Source organism: Vipera berus (assembly GCF_964194415.1).
Source record: "Vipera berus genome assembly, chromosome: 1".
Lineage (NCBI taxonomy): Eukaryota > Metazoa > Chordata > Lepidosauria > Squamata > Viperidae > Vipera > Vipera berus.
Genome location: NC_138202.1, coordinates 12,902,993 through 12,930,453, shown reverse-complemented (window position 1 = coordinate 12,930,453; position 27,461 = coordinate 12,902,993). Strand labels below are relative to the sequence as shown.

Below are 27,461 nucleotides of genomic sequence, written 5' to 3'. Positions count from 1 at the left end.
GGAATGACCTGAGAACGGGAACAATTTTCTTATATTGCAGTGCAATCCCAAACCGAACATTAAAGATTTGTCCTCAGGCAGGTTAACACTTCTGAAAAGTCGAAGAATTTTTTTTTATAACAATTGAAAATATTTTGATGTGTATGTATATGTCTTTTTACCCATTTCTAGTCAATCTAACCTTTGAACTGGATCCGGATTTTTTTTTTTTAACTTCAGGTGAAATGCTAAGGGGGAGACAAAAACAAATAGAACAAGATGGGTGAAATTTCACATAAGCCTTGCACAATAAACCGCTTTCCCAACATATCTGGAAGGTACAAACTCAGGGTGATTTGTTATGCTAATTCTTAGGGTCAGGGGAGTTTGACTTCAACACAAAGAGAAGAGACCCATTAAGGGTTGTCCTCCTTAGATCAGGAGTCTTCAAACTTGGCCCTTATATGAGTTGTGGACTTCAACTTCCAGAATTCCTCAGCCAGGCAGGCTGGCTGAGGAATTCTGGGAGTTGAAGTCCACAACTCATAAAAGGGCCAGGTTTGAAGACCCTTGCCTTAGATTATGAGCAGGTGAATGCTAGAGACTTCCATGGGTTCCTTTTCATGGATGATGCAGGTATAGGGACAAGTAAACCCCCTTTCCTTTGTTGTGCTTTCATCTGAATCCTCCTCTTTCAGGATGCTCTCTGGAAGCATTTCTAAAACAGGAGAGAAGTGGTTAAAGCAGCTTTCTGCTTTTCTATCTCTACACCTAGAATACAGGTAGGTAGTCCTTGATTTATGACCACACTTGGGACCGGAACTTCCACGCTAAGTTGAAGTTGCTTAGTGAGTTGGGCCCAATTTTAGAAGCTTCTTTGTTAAGTGAATCTGGCTTTCCTCACTGACTTTGCTTGTTGGAAGCTGGCTGGGAAAGTTTGCAAATGGCGACCACATGACCCCAGGAAATTGCAACCATCATAAATACATGCCAGTTGCCAGTTGTGACTGGGGTGACACTGCAATGGTCATAAGTGGGAGGACCTACCTATACATGATGCAAGCAGGATGGAATTCCCTGCAGCAGAATCAACGCTATAGGACTGGCTTACCATCTTTAAAATATGTGATCTAATAAATACTCATTATTATCTAAAGAGGTTTTTTTTGCCCCTAAGACCATTCAGTACAAGGTCAACAATTAAAAATGTGCAGATGTATGGATTGATAAAACGTGCACGCACACACAAACACATTTGCACACACGCGATCCGAGTCGTGATTAGGGATGGAAAAGAAGTTCAAGAGCTAATTCCCGGTTGTGAAAACTGTATTTTTTCTGAGCCATGCAGCTTGATGATCATCGAAAATACTGGAAAAATATTTCATTCAGAATGCATCTCTGGAAAGTAATATAGAAAAATGCAATAGGGGAAATTGCTTGCAAAACTTTATACTTTATACATTTGCAAACAAATGTAGATGTTCAAAGAAATTTATCAAATGTTACTGTATTTTTTTTAAAAAAACCTCAACATTGTTTGGAAGTAGTAAAGTTTACAAATAAAAATAACAGAAAAATGAAAGACAGAAAATGAGTCAAATAAAATTGACCGAATTATAAAAATAAGCATCAGAGAAACTGAAAATTACAGTCTATTTTGATTTTGTCTTATGTATCCTAGCAATATATAATTATCTGCATGTATACAGTTTTAAAAAATGAAGATTGCTGCTCTATGTATATCATGATTCTATTTGTGTAGTATTTGGAAATGCTACAATGGATTGGCAAAACACTACACAAACATAATCAATATAGCGGCACATGACATATTATTTCTTTTTTTAAAAAAGCATTTTATTTTATGTCCATATATAGTAGGAAGATTGATAATAGGGAGGAAAGGTGGATGAATGAAAGCATTTGAAACTATGGTTTATAAATGATTTTTTTTTTAAAAAATTGGAAATTAAAGTGGAATGTGACTCAGAATTCTATTTGAGCAGTATTTGCCTTGAACATTTTTCAAATAATAATAAAACATAATAAAACATACAGGGCTTTCATACATACACACTCCACGTCACATAAAGAAGCCATTCCTGCAACTAAAACAAAATTTAAAAAAAAACCCATGGATAATAGTGTTACATCTGAATCCGTGGCAGAAAAAAAATGACCACCCTATTACTTAGAATAAAAATAAGCTAAAGTGATGTTACAATGAAATCATAGCACCAATTATTGTTACTCTCAGTTGCAAAGCTAGGGATTAAAGTGAGTGATAAGGGGATGGAAAAATCACAACAAATATCATTGAGACGTGCACCTTAGAAAGAAATCTACATTTGGCATAGATTCAAGGTATTAGCAAACAAATTAAAAACCAGATGAACAATTACCGTAGGATCTTCCTTTCCCCATATATGTAATTTGGCTGCTAAAATTCACTTTGTGATATTAAAAGATGGCGACTGAACTTTTTATATTTGAAAAAAAAACAAACACTAGAATTCCTCGCGCACGTTCCAATGCACGTAAGGAAATTGGGAATACAGAATAACAAGAGTTGGAAGAGACCTCGGAGGTCATTCGTTTGTTTTTCCCCCTTCTTTTACAAAGCTAAAACAAGATCAAACTCACAAACCAAGTGGATTTTATGGGATTTCTTGTGTTATGTAGAAGAAAAAATATCAATGATTTCTGTTCTACAGGATTTTTCAACCTTGGGAATTTGAAGGCGTGCGGACTTCAACGCCCAGAATTCTCCAGCTGGCCATGCCAGCCAGCCAAGTACTGGGATTGCATGCTGGCTGGAGAATTCTGGGAATTGAAGTCCAGGCATCTTACAAGTTCCCAAGGCTGAGAAACATTTTCCCCTGCCATTTGGTTATCGGTTTGTGATTCCATCCACTTCTCTCTTCGGTTTTTTTATCTACCTTAATCTGTAACCCTGCCAAAGGCTTGCCTGTAAGGCAGCGCTACATATGAGGAAATTTCAGGCACTGCTTTTGGGGGCAAAATCTAAAACATGTAGATGAGGTGCTGGTTGACTTGAATTTCCTTCCCTGTTAGGCAGTGGGGGGTTTATAGTTACGATAGTGCAGTTGGCCAGCAATCATGGTACCCAGCTGTGTAATAAAATAAATACAAATGTTTAGCATTTCAAGTAATGCGCTTAAATGTGCTCCCCCACCCATTCTGACTCCTTCCTGCCTCTGTGTAGTACATCCTAGCCTGATTTGCCACTGTCTGCCTCAGTGCACGTTTCAGCAGTGGTTTAATAGCGGTCCTCAACCAATGGGGAAGATAGATATTTTCTTTGGCTTCTGGAAGCACCAAAGCCTACGGGGCTGGCTTTTTCACCGATGATCTTGGGGGAAAGAGCAGGTGGAGGTGGGGAAAGGGTGCAGCTGACTCCTCCCCCTCCTGGCCCTTTCCAGTTTTCCTGCAGTTCCGAATGGACACATATCCGTTTAATGGCCCTGGCAGGTTTTGCAACACATCTGTCGGAAGTATGACCGACTACAGAACTTAGCTTTCAGCACCAAAGGGCAATAGGCAACCTTGTTGACATCTTTGCATTCTGGAGAAGAAAAGGGAGAGAAGGAAAGAGAGAGACAGAGAGAAACAATGAATGAGTCATTCTGATAGAAGAGAATATTTGTAGCACGGGGTTGAACTGTGGAGTCCTGGGTGCTTTCTGTGGTTGTTTGCTTGCAGACATTTTATTACCCAACAAGATGATTTCATCAGTGTGAGTGAGAGTGGGAATTGCTGTCTCTTTATATATGTAGCTGGATAATTTTCCTCAATAAATGAGCAAATATAATGTTTCTAACGTATTTAATTGGGCTCTTTTATCTAGTTTTAGTACTTGGGTAGAAAAGAACACATTTTAATTAATATTTATGCAGGGATTTTGAAAATTCACAGAGTTTCACAAACTTTTAAGCACCACTGTAGTTACTTGCTCTGCCAGTTGTGGTGGGGTGTGGTTTCCTCCTTGGTGGTTCCTTGTTTAGAGTATTATTTTCTGCCTGATTGTTTGTCTGGTGTTCTACTCTTTTATCTTATAGAGATACACCACGTTTACACACCATTCAAAAGGGATACTAAAAAGTCTAGGAAGGAAACGAAAAGATCAGAACAGCAGTCAACGTACAGATAAGCAGGGACTAAAACCAGATAAACAATAAGCCAGAAGATGATATATTAATCAAGGATCCACCAAGGAAGAAACCACACCCTAACAAAACTGCAGGGCAAGCTGCAATATATAAAGAGGCACAAACTCCACAATCCCTCACACTGATGATGTTACCTAGATGGGTAATGAAAGGCCTGCAAGTAAACAACCAAGCTTTAACAGCATCAAGAACTCCACAAAACTAATCATTGGTGTCCATATAACATGCTAAACTTGAGTATAGTTTAATCATAGCTTGGTGACTGAACCATAAGGGCAAAGTTCAGATAGAATGCTAAACTGCACATCAAGGATGAATCACCCATGGTCCTCCAATGCCCTTTTATTACTGGCTTTTAGATGCTTCGGATGCTACTTATATGATACTACTTATATTACCTGAAACTCTGTGCCTCAGAAAATGAAAAAGGCCAAATATTCTAACTCTCCTTTGTCTGATAATATCATCATGTCACACACACACACACACACACACACACAGCGCCTCCATTCCTGCAGCCCTTAAATCCTGGGGTGGGGCCTGGGGTGGGGAGGCGAACCCAACAACTAAAGCAGGGGTATCTAACCTTGGCAGCTTATGTTGTGTAAACGTAAACTCCCAGAATCCATGCTGGCTGGGGAATTCTGGGAGCTGAAGTCCACATGTCTTAAAGTTGCCAAGGTTGGACACCTCTAAATTGAAGTGTGCTTTTGGTATGCAAAAAAAGCCTTCATCTCACTGTAATGCTCTGTGGTTAAAAAAAGATCCCCAACATGGCTGGATTTTTGGGAACTGCTTGGTAGATCTCCCACTACGCGTTCCCTTCGCCAACAGTTCCCCAGGCCAAATCCACATTTGGCGGTCTGTGGTTTCAGGCTTCTGAGCCACATTGCAGTCCAGAATCCGAACAACAGACTTGAGCCATTCAGCCATTTCAAAGGGTAAGTTCTTTGCTCCACTTGCAAATCATTCCATGACATATAGGGTACCTTCAGGGTTTTCTGTCAGTCCAGAATCACACTTGCTTTCACACTGTTGCATGGCTGAGGGCTTCAGGGCTTCCACACATTCACTGGATGGTTGTCCTGTGTAGGTCATGCACTGGACAGAACGCCTTTGCTGGCCAAAACTGCACTGCCCAGAGCACTGCAGGAAAGATAAGGTAGATGCAAGTAAGGTAAAGGTAAAGGTTCCCCCGCACATGCGTGCTAGTCGTTTCCGACTATAGGGGCCGGTGCTCATCTCCGTTTCAAAGCCGAAGAGCCAGCGCTTGTCTGAGGACGTCTCCGTGGTCATGTGGCCGGCATGACTAGACGCCAAAGGCGCACGGAACGCTGTTACCTTCCCACCGTAGTGGTCCCTATTTTTCTACTTGCATTTTTACGTGCTTTCGAACTGCAGAAATCGGGCTAAACCAAAATAACAGATCTATTAACTTGAGTTTGAAGCACAGCCTTTTGCTGTGCCTTGAGCAGTGTTTCTCAACCTTCACAACATTGCAAATGTGTGTCTGTGGAGATTCTCAGTCATCCAGGTCATGGTTGTCTCAAAGGGGCTTTCCCCCCACCCCCAAAAGGCAACTGGACTATGTTACAGTATTTCCTTGAGGAAGAAGACCTTTTGCTTCTCATCCAAGAAGCTTCATCAGTTCTGACTGGATGGTGGTGGTGGGGAATGGAAGGGTTAGTTCTGAGCTAATTCAGTTACTTTTGAGGGGGAAAAATGGATCTCAAAGGATTTCATCTTAGATTAAAATCGATCAGTATGGCAAATGAGCTTTAGATCAGCTGAGTCCTTAACACTTTCATCACCCTCCCTCTCCCTGGCCCTTCCGATTCAGACATTATTAATCTCTGGATGCATAAAAGGCTGATTTGGTGAACTTGCCTTGACTTGTTTACCTGAATACATAACTGTTCTTCAGTTACGTTTGACAAAAATGGACCTCAAAGGATATCATCTTATATTAAAACCAATCAGTGTGGCAGATCAGCTTTTGATAGCTACTTCTCCCGGCTTACTGTCTTGGATTCAGGGTCCCCAGCATGCTGTACTTATTATTATTATTATTAATTTTATTTGTATACCGCCCTTCTCCCGAAGGACTCAGGGCGGTGAACAGGGCAATACATATTAAAAAACAAGATACAAAAATTAAAAACGATTAAACAAATGCCCATGAATAAGTTAGAACACATTAAAAAATAGATTAAAACAGATTAATAAAACCCAACCCCATCCCATCAGGCCAGGCCAGCTTGTTCAAAAAGGTAGGTTTTGAGATCGCGCCGGAAGGAGCGGAGGTCAGGCGCCATCCGGAGCTCGACCGGAAGATGGTTCCATAAATCCGGCGCGCCCACAGAGAACGCCCTCCCCCTGGGGGCCACCAGTTGACATTCTTTGACCGGTGGCACCCTGAGGCCCTCTCTGTGGGAGCGCACTGGGCGGAGGGAAGTTGACGCCGGCCGCAGGTGCTCCCCAAGGTACTTATGCCTCTTGAACGTTCCAAAGGTGCTTTTCCATGAGGCAACGGGACTTTTTTCCTTTCTTTTTGAAGACGTTTCGCTTCTCATCCCAGAAGCTTCTTCAGCTCTGACTGGAATGGAAAGATTTATACTCCTTGCAGACAGCTGGTCATTTGCATTCTTTGAGAGAGTCATTGAGGCCACCGGGAGGTTTGTCTGTGTCGTTGGGGTCACCTGAGTGGTGCAATTGGGTGTGGAGCCTTCTTGGAACTGTTGAAAGGACTGTGTTGTAGACCGGAGATACAACACAGGAGTATAAATCCTTCCGTTCCCCACCATCCAGTCAGAGCTGAAGAAGCTTCTTGGATGAGAAGCAAAACAACTTCAAAGAGAAAAATAGAAAGCCCAGTTGCCTCGTGAAAAAGCACCTTTGGGACAACCATGACCTGGATGGCTGAGAATCTCCATAGACATGCCTCTTGAGCAATTATTGACTAATGCTTTAAAACTGTAGGAGAAAAATAAACTTTGTGTACCTCTCCCCATTCACCAGTGACCCACCGCGGGGGTGGACAGCGCCGAAGACTACATCTTATGGTGTTTGGGGGTCTAGAGCTTTCACGACACTGGGAGGTAGACAGTGTGGCACGATGGTCACCACTTTTGCAAAGGACAACACGATGACGGAAACCAGGTCCACAATTTGGAGTGCACTACACAAGGAAGGAAAAATGCATTTACTGGTTGTGATTTGTTGCATTTCCCATGCTGTTTTACAACCTCTGGAGTAGTGGAAAATAAATCACTTAAATTGTCTTGGGTGTGGATGTTGTGACTTTACACCAAGTTTGGCAGAAAGTGGAATCTAACACATTGTTTGTTTCCTGCTGGAGCCAGCAAAATTATTTTATAACACAAACAGGGGTAGACATGAACCTAACATCTAATACACATGGCACTTGAGGACAACTCAGAGGCTTTCCTGGAAGTTATTTATTATTTATTCATTAGATTTATAGCTTGTGTGTCTTCCAAGACCTCAAAGTAATGTACAATTTCTCCCTCCTCCTCTTCGCAACAACCCTCTGAGATAATTTGGGCTGGGAGACAGAATGGTTGGGCCAAAGTCATCTGAAGAACTGTATGGACTTGAACAAGGGTCAACACAATTTTGGTCAAATATCTTATGTCAGTGGTTCTCAACCTTTTCTTCACCATGGACCCACTTTAAATACCTTTTGTGGCCACAGACCATGCTCACTGACCCCCAAGACTTAAGATTTAAATCATAACACTTCTTCAAGACTTCATGGACCCTCTGTGATGACATTGCCCTCCCCTCCAACCGTGGACCACAGGTTGAGAACCATTGTCTTATGTACAGCATCTACTTCAATCCAAAGCACCTTAGCTATTATGGATGGTAACCACGGTGTTTGCCATTAGGCTCAAATAATTATTAGAAGACCATATAGCAAATGTGACTAGGGGGGCCTTCGCCCAGGTTCGCCTGGTGCGCCAGTTGCGGCCCTATCTAGACCGGGAGGCCTTGCGCACGGTCACTCATGCGCTCGTGACCTCTCGTTTGGACTACTGCAACGCTCTCTACATGGGGCTGCCCTTGAGGACCACTCGGAGGCTCCAACTGGTGCAGAATGCAGCCGCGCGAGTTGTGTTGGGAGTCTCCCGATACTCCCATGTTACACCTTTGCTCCGCGAGCTGCATTGGCTGCCGGTTGCCCTCCGGGTGAGATTCAAGGTGCTGGTAATGACCTACAAAGCCCTACATGGCTTGGGTCCGGATTACCTACGGCAGCACCTGTGGCCGGCGTCAACTTCCCTCCGTCCAGTGCGCTCCCACAGAGAGGGCCTCCTCAGGGTGCCTCCGATCAGAGAATGTCGACTGGTGGCCCCCAGGGGGAGGGCGTTCTCTGTGGGCGCGCCAGACCTGTGGAACCGCTTGCCAGTTGAGCTCCGGATGGCCCCCGACCTTCGCTCCTTCCGGCGGGATCTAAAAACTTATTTATTTGAGCAATCCGGCCTGGTCTGATGGGTTTGGGGTTGGGTTTTTAATATGGTTTTAACTATTGTATAGATCGGGCATAAATTATTTAATTGTTTTTTAACTTTTGTACTTTGCTTTTTAATATTTATTGCCCTGTACACCGCCCTGAGTCCTTCGGGAGAAGGGCGGTATAAAATTTTTATAAATAAATAAATAAATAAATAAATAAACAAACAAACAAATAAATAAATAAATAAATAAATAAATAAATAAATAAATAAATAAATAAATAAATAAATAAATAAATAAAATAGCTGGAAGCTATTCCTGAGATGATCAGATCTCAGTAGCCTAGCTTCTTCTCATCCTAACTAGTCTAGTGTGCAAGATAGAACTGCCCTTGAAATATGTCCAGGAACTGTTAGTGCACAAAACAAGACCAGTGTTTTTCGGTCTTAGCAGTTTTAAGTATGCTGACTGAAGGAATGAGTTGCTCTACACCTCTTAAGGGTTCTAAGGTTAAGAAACGTGGGGCAGTTAGCCACTACAAGGTACAGATATATTAGAATGCCTAGTGCAAGTAGTCCTTGACTTACAACCATTTATTTACCAACCACCTGCAGTTACAACAGCACTGAGAAAAGTGACTTATGATCAGTCTGCATTTATGACCATCGTTGCAATCCCCATGGTCACGGGATCAAAATTTGAGCACATAATTTTACAACAGTTGTGTATCCCAGGGTCACGTGATCACCATTTGCATCTTTTCCAGTCAGCTTCCGAAAAGCAAAATCAATGGGGGAAGCCAGATTCATTTAACAGCTGCAGTGATTCACTGTAGAACTTTGGCAAAAAAGGCTGTAAAATCAGGCACAACCCACTTAACAAACTGCCTTGCCTAGCACTGGAGATTCTGGTTCCAATTGTGGTTGTAAGTCGAGGACTACCTGCACTGGAATTCTCTCCTGGTTGTCAATTAGGGGGCACAACTGAAGGGAACAACAACAACAATAAAGTTGGAAGGGACCTTGGAGGTCATCTAGTCCAACCCCCTGCTCAGGCAGGAAACCTATACCATTTCAGACAAATGGTTGTCCAATCTCTTCTTAAAAACTTCCAGTGTTGGAGCATTCACAACTTCTGGAGGCAGGTTATTCCACTGGTTAATTGTTCTAACTGTCAGGAAGTTTCTCCTTAGTTCTAGGTTGCTTCTCTCCTTGACTAGTTTCCATCTGTTGCTTCTTGTCCTGCCCTCAGGTGCTTCGGAGAATAGCTTGACTCCCTCTTCTTTATGGCAACCCCTGAGATATTGGAACACTGCTATTCTGTCCCCCCTCATCCTTCTCTTCATTAAACTGGATATACCCAATTCCAGCAACCATTCCTTGTTTTAGCCTCCAGTCCCCTGATCATCTTTGTTGCTCTTCTCTGTACTCTTTCTAGAGTCTCAACATCTTTTTTACACCACTGAATTTCATTTTGTTAGATAGCGCCCAATGTTCAAGTCTGTCAAGCTCCTTCTGTATCTTAAGCCTATTTTGGTGTCGTCTGCAAATTTGATGAGTTCTCTATCTATCCCCTCATCCAGGTCACTGATGAAGATGTGGAAGAGTACTGGGCCTAGAACAGAGCTCTGGGGCACCCCACTACACATTTCCCTCCATGTAGATGCAGTTCCATTGAGGACCACATGCTGAGTACGGCCGGTCAGCCAGCTACAAATTCATCTGCGGGTGATGCTATCTAACCCACATTTTCCTATCTTATCAAGTAGTAGGTTGTGGTCTACTTTATCAAATGCCTCTGGTCTACTAATTTTGTCACCTGGTCAAAGAATACAATAAGATTTGTCTGGCATGATCTCTCGACCTTTAAAGTCCTAAAGTGCTTAGGAGTGACTATCCAAGAGACAGAATTCCCTTGTCACGAACCTGTTCAACTGAAGAGGCTTTTCTGCTCTCTAGGAACCATCTTTCTGGCCCACATGGGAGAGGATTCTGCACTGCTCCCAAACTGTGTAACATTCCCTTAGGAAAAGTCAGGTAGTCCTTGACCTCTGATAATTGAGCCCCAAATTTCTGTTGCTAAGCTATTGTGATTCAGGGTCAGCCTGTAGGTTCGGCAGTTGGGTCGGACGATTCAGAGGAGGAGGAGGGGGGTGTTGGAGAGCTTGCTGAGGATAGTATTGAGGCTCCGCAGAGCCCTCAGCCAGGCCCCTCCCATCTGGTCACGACGCAGACCCAGCTGTGTGAGCCTGACAGCGTGGATGAAGATGACCCACAGCTGGCCCTGTTCAAGGACGCCCGATGCAGGAGGCAGTCAATCAGGAGTAAACAGAGGAAGGCAATGGGGCACCTCGGAAGGAGGCAGAGAGAAGCCACGCCCTGAACTGTTTAAAAGGGGAATGTGTGGGAGGGCTGGTTTGCTGAAGGCAACCGTTTGAATAGCTCCTGTTTCATGGTTCGTGTCTTGTTTTGCTGTTTTACGTTAATAAATTTGGCAGGCTTAGTTCCAGCCTCTTGCCGTTTGTAAAGGGGTTGTCCCTGCCTTTTCTGCAGGGCCGGTAGTAGGCTGGTACAGAACATAAGCAAGACAGTTCTTAAGTGAGTTGTGCCTCCTTTTACACCCTTTTTTTTGCCATAGCTGTTAGCCGAATCACTGCAGTTGTTAAGTGAATCATTTGGTTGTTAAGCAAAACTGGCTTCCTCCATTGACTTTGCTGGTCAGAAGCCACTGGGAATGGTGATCACATGATTCCCCGGGACATTGCAATTGTCATAAATACATACCCGTCGCCAAGCAACCAAATCTTGGTCATGTGACCATGAGGATGCTGCAACCCTCATTAGTGTGAAAACTGGCCATCGGTTACTTTTTTCAGTGCTGTTGTAACTTTGAGCGGTCATAAACAAATGGTTGTAAGTCAAGGATTACCTGACAGTAACTCCCTACACTTGCTGCCTATTGGGTATTTGTGAAGATGCAGCCCTTATTCCAGGCTTTTGTTACTTCCCTTAGTATTAATAGCATTCAGTTTTTCTCTTTCGTGTTCTACTTTTTATTTCTGTAAGCTGCCATTGAGCAGAAACGTAGAGAAAAGCTAAATTGATTGACAGATGGACTGACTGATGACTGAACGAATAAAATTGGAAGATAAGAGGATGAGGAAGAGGAGGGCCATTACCTCAGACCAATCGAGGGCTACCCATTCTGGAGGACAGGTGTGATTATTACAGGGTTCCAGCACATGAGGCCGTGGCAGGTTGCAAGAGGAATCATCCAGAGTTTTCTCCTCTGTAGTGGAGATTTTGCGCTGACAGATCACGCTTCGGGTCCGCACTCCCTGATTACAGCTGCGACTGCATTCGGACCAGTTCCCGACCACCCAACTAGTTGAGAATGGGAAACAGAAAGCAAAATAAGGGCTTCGTTAAAATTAATCCCGCCTAAATTTGAAACTCATTGCACTTTTAGATAATGTAACGGGAGATGGTATGTGATGGGCACTCCAAAAAAAATGTATTAATTGACCTGACCAGCTATCTTCCACAGCCTTAAATTCAGCTTTAAATAATCTAATCTTCATTTAATTCATTTAATTTCCCTGACTATCTGATGTAATGGATTCTTCTCACTGTAAGGGTACACAACATATCCTTGTCTCCAGATTCACTTGGTACAATCTACGTATGACCGCAACAGAGCCAAAAGTTTCTGTTGCGAAGTGAGATATTTGCTAAGTGAGTTTTGCTCCATTTTATCATCTTCCTTGCCACAGTTGTTAAGTGAATCACTGTAGTTGTTAAGTTATTAACATGGTTGTTAAGTGAATCTGGCTTTCCCATTGACTGCTTGTCAGAAGGATGCAAAGGGTAATCACGTCACCCCGGGACACTGCAACTGTCATAAATACATGCCAGTTTCCAAGTGCCCGAATTTTGATCACATGACCACGGGGAAGCTGCAACTGTCCTAAGGGTGAAAAACGGCTGTAAGTCACTTTTTTCAGTGCCATTGTAAGTTTGAACAGTCACTAAATGAACTGTTGTAAGTTGAGGACTACCCGTACTTTGCAGAAATAGGTAAGAGGCAGATATGGGTCCTCTGAGTCTATATGGATTTATGTGGATATCAAATGCACACAGTGGAGTCCCCCCCCCTTAATGATCTATTCTGTAGTTCAGAAATAAGAGGAAAAGGATGTAGGGAAGGAACTGATAGTCTCTGGGTCTCCTTTTTAGGGGCTGGAGAATGAAAAAGATGGATGCCAACACACATGCACAAACACACAAACGCATGCACAAGCACACACACAAAGAGAAAGAGAGAGCGAGAGAACCATTATGTGCTTCTGTTACATAATGATGTGTTTGCTATCTGGATGGGGGGGGGCAGTGGTGAGATTCAGCCGGTTCGCATCCACACAGAGAACCGGTGGTTTGCATATTTGAATCCCACCACTGTGTGTGTGTGTGTGCGTGGGAGAATAATCCCTAAGTCCTCTATTAGCCCCTTTGAATCGATATTTTATTTCTCCCAGTTCCTCTGGCTGCTCACAAACAAGACATGGAGAAATGCTATTCTCCTGCAATTAGGCTTGGAGGCAATTTATCCCCAGTGCACAGGTAACATTGACTCCAGGGCTAACACATCTGGATGAACCTGTCCTCCTTGAATTTATCCAAGCTTCTTTTAAAACTATTCAAATTACTGGCCATCTCCACATCTTGTGCTAATGAATTCCATAGGTGACCAGTGCATTGTGTGAATAACAACTTTGGTTTGTTTATTCCAGACATGTCAAACACAAGGCCCGGGGGCCGGATCCGGCCCGCGAAGTGGTTTCATGTGGCCCGCAAAGCCATCCTGGAAACAGTGAGGGAACGGCCCCCACTGCCTTGGCCCTGGCCCAGAGACCATCAGATCTGTCCCACTCCTGCCCAGGCCCCCATAGGCACCCTTGATGCAAACGATGTAGAGCTGGCCACGCCCACCCAGTAGACCATATGCACTCTAGCCACGCCCACCCAGTAGTCCACGCCCACCCTGGCCTTGCCCACCCAGCCCCCTGAGGGCAACTGCAATGCTGATGCGGCCCTCAATGAAATTGAGTTTGACACCCCTGGTTTATTCTAAACGCCCTTCCAGTCAGCTTAGTGGAATGAATAAACCTCAGTCCTGGAGTGATAGCGAGAGAAAAACCCCTCCCTATCCACACCACACATTGTTTTATATTCCTTAATCATGCCCTCTCTTGTTTTTCTCAGCATCCCTAAAATCCACAGCATTTTAGTTTTTTCTGGCATGCTTTTCAAGCCCCTCGATCCTTTTGGATTTCTCCACGTTTTCCTTCATATCGTCTTTTTTAAAATGTAGCAATTTGAACTGTGCACAATGCTTCAGATGCAAATGCAACATAGATGTGTATGTAAAGTACTTGTAGTCCTTGACCTACAAATGTTTGTTTAGTGACCGTTCAAATTACAACAACACTGAAAAAAGTGACTTAGGACTATTGTTCACATTTGTGACTATTACGGCATCCCCCGAACAAAATTCGGGCACTTGGCAACTGGCTCATATTTATGATGGTTACAGTGCCCCGGAGTCATGCAATCCCCTTTTGCGACCTTCTAACATGCAAAAATCAATGAGGAATCCAGATTCACTTAACAGCTGCAGTGATTCACTTAACAACTGTGACAAGAAAGATCAGAAAATGGGACAGAAGTTGGTTAGCAATGGAAATTTTGGACTCCATTGTGGTCGTAAGTTGAGCACTACCTGTAATCTAAATATCCTGTTTCAAGTCTCTGCTTTGATCCCAGCCACTGTAATTTATAAACTATAGTTTAAAGCCAAATATGTGTGAATTTAGATTATTGTGGTTTATTCAATAAACCATGGTTAACAAATAATGGCTTAGTATGGTATAGATGGCCAATCAACTTGCCCTTTTCCCATTTTCTGGGTTGTTGTTTGACCCTTCCTTTTTTGTACATGCAAATTCAACATATAATAATAATAATAATAAAGTTGGAAGGGACCTTGGAAGTCATCTAGTCCAATCCCCTGCTCAGGCAGGAAATCTATATCATTTCAGACAAATGGCTGCCCAGTCTCTTCTTAAAAACTTCCAGTGTTGGAGCATTCACAGCTTCTGGAGGCAGGTTGTTCCACTGATTAATTGTTCTAACTGTCAGAAAATTTCTTCTTAGTTCTAGGTTGCTTCTCTCCTTGATTAGTTTCCATCCGTTGCTTCTTGTCCTGCCTTCAGGTGCTTTGGAAAATAGCTTGACTCCCTCTTCTTTATGGCAACCCCTGAGATACTGGAACACTGCTATCACATCACCCCCTCATCCTTCTCTTCACTAAACTGGAAATACCCAATTCCAGTCCCCTAATCATCTTTGTCGCTCTTCTCTGTGCTCTTTCTAGAATCTCAGCATCTTTTTTACATCGTGGTGACCAAAACTGGATGCAGTATTCCAAGTGTGGCCTTACCAAGGCATTGTAAAGTGGTATTAACACTTCACATGATCTTGATTCTATACCTCTGTTAATGTGTTGGCTTTTTTTTGGCAGCTACAGCACACTGCTAGCTCATATTTAAGTTTATTGTCCGCTAGGACTCCAAGATCCCTCTCACAGTTGCTATTATTGAGCAAAGTACCACCATCCTATACTATACCTGTGCATTTGGTTTTTCTTGCCTAAATGTAGAGTCTTACTTTTTTCACCATTGAATTTCATTTCGTTAGATTCTCCTCCCCTTGCTGCTTTGTCCTGTACAGCAATAATAATAATAATAATAATAATTTTATTTATATACCGCCCTTCTCCCGAAGGACTCAGGGCGGTGTCCTGAGCAGGGGTCCTCAACCTTAGGAACTTTTAAGACTTGTGGACTTCAACTCCCAGAATTCCTCAGCCAGCAAAGCCAGCACATCCCCCTTTAGATGCAGCCCTCCAAATTCGGGAAAGAATTAAACTCACGTTGGTGGGCACGGCTCAGTGTTACATGACCGCGGCCTCTCTGGTAGCTTGGTTTCAGGGTTGCAGAAATGATTAAGCACCGTGGAGCTGTCAGCTTGATTCCTGCATACAACAGGTTGAACTTGACTGCCTGTGGGATGATGGGGAAGGCTTCAACGTTAGAAAAGGGTAGTAGGCTTTTTCTTCCTTTCTTTCAATGTCCAGAAGATTTCCTAATCAAATGATATGCCTTTGAAGACCAGAAAGCACTTTGCCCAACCCCAGAATATTATTTTTAAAGGTCTGCAGACAGTGAGTACTGTGCTATAAAGGAGGCACAAATACATTCAGTTGGGTAAGATCTAAAGTTTTGGAGAAACTGATATTAATTCAAGTTTCTAGATTTCTGGAAGAAACTTAAGACTGCCCCACTTGATTTACTTTACAAGAGGGGAAAAGGATTTTTGCAAGATTATGAAGATTCTGTTATTATACCTGCTAACAATAAAGTAGAATTACTACTTTAAAGCAGTGACAAAAAGAGACTGGCCGTGGTTGAGCATGGTTTAATTGGCCTTCCTGTCCATTGCAACATTTGGATCCTTATAGTTCCTTACATATCTGATTCTGTGATTCTAAGTATTGGGTGTCTTCCAACAACTCATCAGAATATTCTTAATATAGACATAGAACTTGTAATACATGCTATAAGAAACACTGAGAATAAAACTGAAAGCTGAACTGGTTAAAATGGAAATAGGAATTATTTAGTGTACCAAGATGCAACTGACTGAGTTCATTCCATGGTTACAGTTCAACAGAAAGAGGAAAGGCTGATCATTTGCTTGGACCTCAAAGAATTAAATAAATGGAAGACACCATGATGACATTCCAAGAAAAATGTGATAGACATGAAGATATTTTCCAAGCCTGAGGCACCAGAGTTTTCGCACGTACTATTGAAACATGTTTAATACATCATATGATTAATATAGTTTGCATGCTCTTTGGGCTGCATTTTGCTTCTGGAATGTTCTATTATATTATGCAATAACTAATGGAAATACATGGAGTACATGAACATTTGCGTGGGGTATCACAGAGAAAGAACATGATCATTGATTAGCACTAGCACTTAGGCTTATATACGGCTTCACAGTGCTTTACAGCCGTCTCTAAGCGGTTACAGAGTCAGCATATTCCCCCCCCCCTCAACAATCTGGGTCCTCATTTTATTGATCTCAGAAGGATGGAAAGCTGAGTCAACCTTGAGCTGGTCAGGATTGAACTCCTGGCAGTGGGCAGAGTCAGCCTGCAACACTGCATTCTAACCACTGTGCCATCCCGGCTTTGGCATTGGAAAAGGTTACGTCCCCATGTACCAATTGAATAAAAGCAAATCTTGTTTTTAACATTAAATATATAGTATCTGGGAGAAATACTAACAAAAAAGCATTAACCAGACTTGGTTAGGGTAAAGCCCATTGTAGATATGCCAGAAAGAGGTTCAGAGAATCATATGAATGGTAAATTATGCCTTGAATTCATTCTGAGACTAGTTGCACACATCACAAAATTGAGGGCATTACTTTGTGAAGATTTGACACATTTGACTTCTGCACAGGACACAGGATATCCAGATGCTATTGGAGAAGTTATACAAAGTGTACATGTAATCAAGAAGCTGAACAGTGATGAATGTTATGTGATACTTAACATATGGTCTTTAATTGTGGTAGGTTGATTGCTTGTTTGTTGCCTGATGGCAGTTGCCATCATTAGACTACATTGTTATACAAAAAGTGTGAGCTACTACTTTGTAAAAAAAAACTGTCCTTTTTTTCAAGGTGAAAATATGAGAAGGAGGAAATTGTAAAACATTTTAAGAATTTTTTTTTGCAATCTTTAACTCTCAGTAACCACCAACTGTCAATATTCTACTTGTTATTTTTCCTTCTTACTTTCTCGGGATCATTAAACTCTTACCTCCAGCACAAATGGCAGAGCACTTTGTCCATGAGACATACTGCCATAAATATTGGGTCATGGAATTGCGAACAATGGGTGCGTTGAACTTGTATCGGATCCTCTGCAGTTCTTCTCGCACAAGAACCTATAACAACAGACAGTCAACAGTATCACAGAACTGTTGAAAGAAAAGGATCATACACATCCATTTATTGCAGGAGGAAATGAGATGGCAGAGATGTTAATTTTCATTGTTTCTTCTATTCACTGTACATCTGAGGTCTCGACAACTATGCTATTACAAATCTCTAGTGACCCCATTCAAAGAAATATTGCCGTCTGGGTGTGAAAACATACACACAGCCAAACACATTTTGCTAGATGACAGCAACTATGAGATGATATTATTAAATACAGTAATTATGTGTGTATCTAGATCAGGGATGTTCAAACTTGGCAGCTTTAAGACTTATGGACTTCAACTCCCAGGATTCCTCATGATGGCTGAGGAATTCTGGGAGTTGAAGTCCACAAGTCTTAAAGCTGCCAAGTTTGAACATCCCTGATCTAGATCAGGGCTTTTCAACCAGTGGCAGGTGGTACACGACAATCCTAGAAAAGTGGTAGCGGGGGAGGGGAATGAGCTGAACCGGTGGCAGCACCGCACAAGCCTAAGCGAGAGATGGCTGGAGCTAGGCGACTGGTGGTACTCGGATGTTGCCATATCCTAAAAGTGGTACAATGGGTGAAAAGGTTGAAAAGCCCTGATCTAGATGAACACTCATTACATTTCTGGTCTGTGAGCTGCACTGGCTACTAGTTTGCTGCCAAGTTATAGTCAAGGTGCAAGGTGATGCATGGCATATGGGCTGGGATATTTGAGGGATTGCCTCACCCCAATCACATCTGTCCCATCAGGTCTGGCATCAAGCGCATGTTGCAGGCCCCAACCGTGAAGAAATGTCATCTGAAGGGACCCAGGAGCTTTCTCTGTTGCCTCACCTGCTCTTTGAAAGATAACAGCCCTCAGGTCAGGTTGGCCCTGCCCTTATTAGCTGTAATGGTGTGTAGAAATGACCTTGGGGGACAGGGGGAAGAGTTGATGATTAGGTATGGCCAGATAAATGAGGGTATAGCCCACAGCTGCATAATGGGCAGAGAAAGGGGTTCAGAAGGGACCCTCCCCGCCCCTCAAGCTCTCAGGTTGCAAAGGAGATGGTGGGAGAATTGTACTTTTACACTTATAAGGTTCAAGTCAGCCTTCCCAGGCAGACTAGACAGAAAAAAATGACCAGATGACTTAATTCTACTTTACTGTAAGACTGCAGTATTGGAATTTTGCAAGTCTGAACATACAAATCTCCCACTCTCTCCTTTACAGCCTGTGAACTTTTTTTTGGGGGGGGGGGCTTCTGAGCTTCTTTCTGTGCCCATTATGCAATTGCAGGCAATGCCCTCTCTTGTCTGACCATTCCCCCCTCTTCCCCCCTCCTTGTAAGGTCATTCCCACATATTATTACATCGGCCTTCTGATACGAGGCTGAAGATCTGGCTTTGCCGTTCGGCCTGGGGATCCAGTGATGTTGGGGGAGAGCCTGTTAGGAAAATGAACGGCGCTCTCTCACAAGAGTTTACAGTTTTGAAAGTTTTTATTGTTTTTTTATGTTTTAATAACTTTCACACTTATAATTTTGATTTGTTTTTTTTAAATTTATAACTTTGTAAGCCACCCAAAGTCACAGAAGTAAGATAGGTGGCTCTGTGAATATAAACAAAGAAACGAATAGATTAGCAGCTACAGATGGGAAATATATTGCATACTAATCACAAGGTCATCTTATCTCCTCAGTGATCTTTATAAAAAGCTGCTCTGAAACAAATTTAGGTCCCTTGAGTAATTCTAGCCTGTGGAAAAAAAGGATCACGTCAATGAACAGCCCCTCATCTCTTTCACAATTTAAATTCATCAAGTGAGGCCCTCTTGCTCAAACTGAATAAAGCTTTCTGTCAAATTAATATTTCCTCTGCCCATCGTTTGTTTTTGGCCCAACATCATAACTAACCATAACAATCAGGGTGATGTTAGTTGGGCCCAGGGCCTCGAGCGACTCTGGTTCATCCTGAGAGCGCCCGTAGTGGAACGTGGTTCCAGCAATGTCAAAGCGCCGAGGTGGGTCGATCGAAAGTTTCCCGTTGACAAAATACTCGTCGTTTTCTCCTCTCAGAGCTGGAAGAAGAAGACGAAAAACAATGTTTCAAGCTGACGGGCTGTCTGCTAAAAATGAAGCAAGGCCATGGCATGCACTTGAAAGAAAACCAGGAAGCCTGTAATGGTGGCATCTGTCTGGCAAGAACAAAGAATGCTTATTCTGAGAGCATATACAGCTGTGGCTTTTGTATCAGTTCTAGGTGGTTAGGGGACTGACAACAGTGTCAAAGGGTTAGACATCCTGTATACGTCAGCTAGAAGTTAGGAATAGGGATGGCCTGGAGCAAATAGAATGTGTATTGGATAACTCCTGGAGGATTCATTAGCCAAGGCTTAGGCCTTAGGAATAGGCACGGCTAGAAAACAACAGGACAACTGTTAGATCATTACTAAAATGTTTATTAGATGATTTGCTTACCTTATCCCACCTCCTGCTTTAGTGAAAAATGCTTAAAGCTTTCTTAACTCTATTGTTCGAGGCTCCTTGGCATTTTCTAGCCAGGACCCCTTTTCCTGGAGCACTTCAATAAAAGGAAACAAAACCTGCACCTCATGTCTGGTGTTCGCTATCGGCTTCGGCACCAGGCTCAGATCCGAATTGGGGAGAACAAAGCCAAGCCTAAGGCCAACCAAACCAGATGGAACACCCACCTCCCTCCTTGCAATATTACTAATCAGTTCAAGTGCTTAGAGCCTACATTTGGGGAAGCAGACCTCTCCTGATGCCTAAGGCTTGTGCAGGCAAGGAATCTGCAGGGAAGAACAGCAGCAGCGGTGGTTCAGGAACTGGCAGGTTGTACTGTATCTGTGTTAGGACTCTTGAGATTTAGGGTGCAGGAATATCAATAACCACTAATGGCAGCAAAGAATTACAGTATTCTGAATATCTTTGCTACCCTCTAGTGGTTGCCTAGGTGGCATGCACTGAAGTTGGCAGCTGCCTTACTTCATAGTCTCTTCTGCTCTGTCCACCCCCATAGTGCCAACTGAAGAAAATTCTTAGGTCCTTTATGAGCATGCCTCAGTAAGCTACAGCCAGGTTTACTTTCTGAAGACCTGACCAGGGTTAGGGCTAGGGTTAGACATTAAAAATTATAATACAGTGTCAAACTGAGGATAGAAGTTCATTCTCCAAGCTTGTGGGTTGGTTTCTGAATGTTTCGTTGCCAGGCTAGTTAACATCTTCAGCAGAACGTAGGGAATGTTCTTCTGCTTATAAGGGCTTCATTTGGTCAGTGGGTCTTGTGATGGTAAGGTCATGTCAGGTGAGGGTCATATCAGGTCAGGGTCTTGTCAGGGTCAGGTGTGGGATGTCTCGAGGGTCTTGTGATGGGTCTTGTGATGGGTCAGATGTGGGTCACAAGTGAGGTGTGGTGTGAGAGACCCATACCTGACCCATTACGGGACCCATCACAAGACCCTCACATGACACGTCCCACACTTGACCCATCACAAGACCCTGACCTGACGTAACCTTGCTATCACAAGACCTACTGACCACATGAGTCCTTATAAGCAGAAGAACATCGACACTGAATTCTGCTGAAGATGTTACCTAGCCTAGTAATGAAACATTCGGAAACTAACCCTCGGATTACGAACCTCCACCATCATCCTATACCCGAGCTACAGATATTTGCCACTATTGCAAACAATGTCGATTTTCTGAAGAAGAAGAAGAAAAAAGAGGCCCTACTGTGACCCTTCAGATTGCTTCCTTCTATTTTTGACTATTTCTTACTTACTTTGAAAGACTGACAAATTAAGCTAGTGGGCAAAATAACCTTCAGAGAAGCAAAAGTTTCTCCTTAGTACATTTGGAAGTATAGCAAAGCTGGTAGAGACAGAAAAGAACCGCTGAGGAACATCTACAGCAGGGGTCTTGAAACCTGGCCCTTTTATGACTTGTGGACTTCAACTCCCAGAATTCCTCAGCTGGGCACGCTGGCTGAGGAATTCTGGGAGTTGAAGTCCACAAGACATAAAAAGGGCCAGGTTTGAAGACCCCTGATCTACAGAAAGTCATTTCAAGAACATCAGACCTAAAACATTTCCCGGATAATACAAACGTCTCACCAAGATAATTCAGAGAATGATTAAGTTCCCGGATATCAATGTGGACAGATCCTTTGGGAATCAGTATCACCTCCTCATAGCCTGAAAAACAATTTGAGAAATGGAGTGGGGAATTTATAACCAAGTACTTACTTACTGTAGTTGCATTAAGTATGCAGATTTTACACAGGGTCATCTTACGTAAACTTGCAGATAGGTACGGTGGGATCGTGATTCCCAGAATATATAGCAATTGTGGTCTGAGGAACTGAAATTCGTTCTCTGTATCTTAGTGACATTGCTTAGGCAACTGTGAAGGTTTCTTCAACCTAGTGCCCTCCAATTAGATTGGAACAGCAGCTTCCAGAATTACCTTTGTCTTGGCTTTGCATTTTAAGCACATCTGGAGGGCACCAGGTTGGATAAATATATTTTATTCTAACTGGCCATGATTTACTAAAAACTTTCCATTCTCTATTGATTTTTTTAAAAAACTGGAAGCTAGGTCTGGCACTTTATGCATGTAAACTGCCAACATCATCACTGACCGTGTTCACGCAATATGCCAGGCTAGACTAAAAAGAGGTCGATATCTATGGAGATTCTCAATCATCCAGGTCATGGGTGTCCCAAAGATGTTTTTCCAAAAGGCAACTGGATTTCCTTGGTTGTTGTTTTTTTCCCTCCAAAACATTTCACTTGTTACCCAAGGAGCTTTTTCAGTTCTAATTGAATGGTGGGGGGATTGAAGAATTTATATTCTTTGCAGTCATCTGATCGTTAGCACTCTGAGTCATTGAAGTCACTTAGGGATTTATCTGTACCCTCAGGGCCACCTGAGGGCAAATGGATGTGGGACCTTCTTGGTGCTGAGATAGGTGGTCCCTCACCCTCTGTTGAGAGAGAGCTATTCAATTTTAACCTAGATGGCCTCTTTTACCCCTCTAAAAAGAGGCTGGGTAGTTGGGATTAAATGTACTGTGGGAATGCAACCACAGTGTTAATACATTGTGTTGATCTGGCCAAGATACTAAACTGTAATATGGCTTAATGGTGGGGGCAACAACATGTTATTTGAATACAGAAAGTGTTTTGTTAATCCTAATTTAGGATACTGTATAAATTCAGAAGGGGACAGATGGGGCTGGCCAAAACATATTTTCCTTCCTCTCATTTCGAAATGACAGTCTTATAACTGTTAAGATTTTTCAAGATGAAAATAGAATCTAAAATATATTAATTTAAATTTGTACATCTACAGTAGTGATTACAACACATGAGTATGTTGAACATCAGTTTAGCCAACCAAGCTTTGTCTTTCTCCAGGTTTTCAGAGGAATAGACAAAAATATTTTTAAATGCAGTCTCTATGTTTATGTTGTTGTTCATTTGGCAATTTCTGCTTTATTACTGTAATCATCCTTGAAGAACACCACTTGTGACAAAGGGCATGTGACATTCCAGATACATCTGGTGTTATTTACAAGCAAAACATCCCAATTCAAACCAGTGGGTGTTCATTTTTTTGAAAACAAGATTTTCTCAAAATAGAAGTACTTCTGTGGGAAATGGCGCCAACTCTCTGCTGCTACAGCTCTCTTTATTTTTAAATCTGTAGAGTCACAAAGTCATCCTCACCTCCATCAGGCAGTGAATGGTTGAAGACCCCTTCAATAGTTTCACAGCTGCTTCCATCTCCTCCACAGACCCGGCATTTGTCCTCTTTAGTATCTGAGCCTAAGACGCGGTCACAGCCCACATGCTTATGAGAAATAAATGGAAAATGCTTGTGGATCTGGTGCTTTCAGGCTCTCATTTTTAATAGCTCTCCTGCTAGTGCCTCTAAAAACTTAAAATGCTCCTTGATTGACTCAAGGTTGCTCAGGGTTGACTCAGCCTTCCATCCTTCCGAGGTCGGTAAAATGAGGACCCAGATTGTTGGGGACAATAGGCTGACTCTGTAAACCGCTTAGAGAGGGCTGTAAAGCACTGTGAAGTGGTATGTAAGTCTAAGTGATATTGCTATTGATCAGATTAAAAAAAAACCCCTCTTATTTCCCACAGTGGCCATACAGATGCTGCCAGGAAGTCTACATAAAAGTACAACCATTCTTCGTTGTTTGATACTAAAAAATGCCTCTTGAAAAGAATTTTCCTGAATTGTATCAAAGGTCTGTAAACGGCATCTTCAAAAGTTCACAGGCATTGGGTAAAGGCAACTGTTTTTCTCAACAGGTACTATCAAGAATCTTGCTGCTTTTAATAAGATCAATAGTTAATGGCAGATTTCTCATCAATTTGCCTCATCATCTTTTATAGCCATCTGAACAAACACCATGAATATATCTTGTGCCAGTGAATTTCATTGGTTAATTCTCCAGTGGAGAAAGTATTAATGCCTCTAATTGTATATTCTTTCATTTGCCTCCAAATTAAATCTAGAAGTACCATACAGGAAGTCCTTGACTTATGACCGGTTGCTTAGTAATTGTTCGAAGTTATGGCAGACTAACTGGGGGGGGACTTTAACCTGGATTCAAAGTTCCAATGGTTACCATCCTGCAGTCACATGACTGGATGTCAGCCATTCAGCAATGGGGCCACATTTATGACTAATTGCAACATCCCTATTAGTCACCCAGAATTTACCTACAGTTTTCAGCAAAACTGGCCACACGGCAAACCATTGGTTTGCTTAATGATTGCAGAGTTAACAACCCCTGCAAAAAAGATTGTAAAAGCAGGTCGGTCATGTGGGTGACCTGATTTGCAACTGTCATGACTTACAATTATGATTGGCATGCTCCATTTATGGTCGTAAGTCGAGGACTATCTGTATTGCGCTGGAGCAATAAGCAGACAGTACTGTTTGGCAGGGGCCCCCAACGGGCCACATAAACGGTGGGAGAGCAACTGTGCACACACAGCTCCATTTTTTTTATTTTTTGTATTCTTAATTTGATCTATGGGGTTTTATAATTGTATATTAATTGTTTTAACTTGGGCAATCATTTAATCTCTTTTTAATGTTTGTATTTTGCATTTTACTTTTGCCCTGTGAACCGCCCTGAGTCCTCAGGGAGAAGGGCGGTATAGAAATATTATTAAATTAAATTAAATTAAATTAAATTTGTGCAAGCAGCGGGGGCTCGCATTTGCATGCAAATCTCCCTTAGTGCGAGCGGCAGGCGCGTATGCCGGCTACTCGCCCAAATGGAGCTGTGCATGCTTGCGCATGCACCTGCCACTCATACAGAACTATTCCTTCTCCTCCTCCCCCTCCCCTGCCGGGCCGCCAAGCCAGAAAGCTTTGGGACTGCTGCTGTATAGGCAGGAAAGACCAACGGCTTGACTAACACACAGTCACCTTGCATTCTCCGCTGACGCAGATGTCGTGGGAGTCCTGGCGGCAAGGTGTCCCATCGATCACAGCTGCAGCCCTCTCTGTGTAGAAGTTAAAACCTTCCGCCAAACAGTTGAGTGAGCAGGACTTGACGCCACCTGCAAAGCCGGGAATTAATTCACACAAGTTCACCAGAGGCTGGATTGCAGAACAGCATCTTTACTGAAGGCTGAATTCATTTTTACCTAACTAAGCAAAAAAAAAAGTGCATTTGTGATGGCCATGGCTCCCGAGCCTCTTCCTCTGCCACAGCCACTGCATGTGTGATAAGGAAGCTGCACGTTTTGTAACCAATCTCACACGGCTCATATTTAAGTGATTGTCCACTAGGACTCCAAGATCCCTCTCACAATTAAGTGCCATAATAAGTTATACTATGAGCATTTCCAAATAGTGTTTTTTTTCTGCCCTGTGCAGCATGTTCCCTACAGATAACATACTATTGATAATGTCACATGATAGCAGACTTCCAATATCTAAGGAGCTGCCACAAAGAAGAGGGGGTCAAAGCACCAGAAGGCAGAACAAGAAGTAATGGATGGAAATTAATCAAGGAAAGATCCAACTTAAAACTAAGGAGAAATTTCCAGACAGGGAGAACAATTAATCAATTGTCTGCAGAAGGATGATCCATCACTGGAGGTTTTCAAGAAAAGATTGGACAACCATTTGCCCGAAATGTTATAGGCTATTAATGTGAACAAGCCTTGATATTTTGGTTGCTTCAGAAAACCCATTTGAATTTTTTCTTCCTTGTTTTAGAAAAGAGTGAAAACGTGTGATCTAGTCATTTGATCTAGTCATTTGACCCTAACCTAAAGCAACTATTTGCTTCACTAAATATATACTCTGAAAATTGCTAGGGAAAAGCCTCTTAAGTCTTTCCCCCCCAAAACTTTACTTTCTCTTGATCCTTTGGAATGCAGCCCTTCCCTCTTGAGAATCCACCATAACTTTGCAAAGTATTGCAAATTAATTGGCAAATAGGTAAAAGGAGAGATTTTTGTGACTGGCTTCCTGCAATTAGGAAAAAAGTAACTGGTGCATTTAGACTAAGATAAAATGGGGATGGGGAATTTGTTGTTCAACATATTGAGACAACCCAGCCATTGTCTTACCAAGTTATATAAACTAGGCTATCATGTTAAGCCATCACATGGTTTATTTGTGGAGCTTAGTGTGGAAAGTTCTATATCAAAATATATTTTATTATTTATAATGTCTCCATCTTCCCTTAAACATTAACAGAATCTATAACGGACTGAGAATCAGCATCTCCACTAGATAATTGACAGTCAAGTTAAAACTAAGTTAATCAAATAAAAATAGCAAACGGGGAAAATATTTTATTCAAACTTCCTTAAACCCCCAAATAAGTTACCCAGACCTAACCTACACATTAAAGGAAGAGTTATGTAAACACAGAGTTAATTAAAATGGTCACCACACAGAACTGCATGTTCACAAGAATACACATCATTGATGAACAGGTACCTACACACACCTATGCTCCTCAATTGTCACCCTGGAATCAGCATGTACACACTTCCATACCCAGGATACGCTCCCCTATAAAACAATGTCTCTGTACCCCATTTTTTCTGCAGCTGCCCCCAAATCAAACCTCCATGCTTTTGGGAATAAATAATTCTCCTTTCCTCACAGCTGTCTGGTTTTCATTTTCATTTATTCTTGCGCAACCCCAGCTCGAGGTGAAATCCTAAACTATTCTTCTGACATTAGCATGTTACAAAACCAAGGTTACAAGGAACGGGAGCTTTTAGAAATCTGCAGTTACAAAAGTTTGTGTGTTTGTTGAACAATGTTTATAACCCGCAACAAAGTAGAATTTAAAATCATTTCAAGTAGGTCAATAATTGACTACTTATGATAGATATCCAGATATAACTAGATTTGAAAAGCATGATGCACTACTTTAACCTGCTGACTAAATGCAAGGATGATTGGAGTCTCCACTGAGAATATCTATCATCTTGTTGAACTCCATATAGCCTGCTAGAAGAAGCACCATTAAGAGGGCCTGCTTAGATTTTTCTAGTGGATGGGAAAATTTTATTTTGGCAAGCTTCCTGATGTGCTTTACATATAGGGCTTTTAAAGGCAATGATTAGCCTTTAGAATTGGATCCAGAAGCCTACTGTGTAGTATCTTCAACAACAGGGTTGCTGTACACTGAGGAGATTGC

The 27,461-nt window shown here is 42.3% G+C and overlaps 1 protein-coding gene across 1 annotated transcript in view; it reads right to left on the bottom strand.

Annotated features, from left to right (window-relative positions):
* Window positions 1-1,499: 1,499 nt before the first annotated feature.
* ADAMTS10 (ADAM metallopeptidase with thrombospondin type 1 motif 10) overlaps window positions 1,500-27,461 on the bottom strand; it is a 69,816-nt gene continuing 43,854 nt past the window's right edge. Inside the window, exons 16-25 of the mRNA XM_081314438.1 lie at window positions 25,220-25,353; window positions 23,491-23,614; window positions 21,874-21,954; window positions 19,652-19,815; window positions 17,607-17,733; window positions 15,642-15,771; window positions 11,830-12,034; window positions 7,174-7,350; window positions 5,162-5,318; window positions 1,500-3,568 (exon numbers count right to left, since the gene is read on the bottom strand). Coding sequence (XP_081170564.1) covers window positions 3,459-3,568; window positions 5,162-5,318; window positions 7,174-7,350; window positions 11,830-12,034; window positions 15,642-15,771; window positions 17,607-17,733; window positions 19,652-19,815; window positions 21,874-21,954; window positions 23,491-23,614; window positions 25,220-25,353 — 1,409 coding nt within the window. The 3' untranslated portion in view covers window positions 1,500-3,458. The remainder of the gene's footprint in view (window positions 3,569-5,161; window positions 5,319-7,173; window positions 7,351-11,829; window positions 12,035-15,641; window positions 15,772-17,606; window positions 17,734-19,651; window positions 19,816-21,873; window positions 21,955-23,490; window positions 23,615-25,219; window positions 25,354-27,461) is intronic.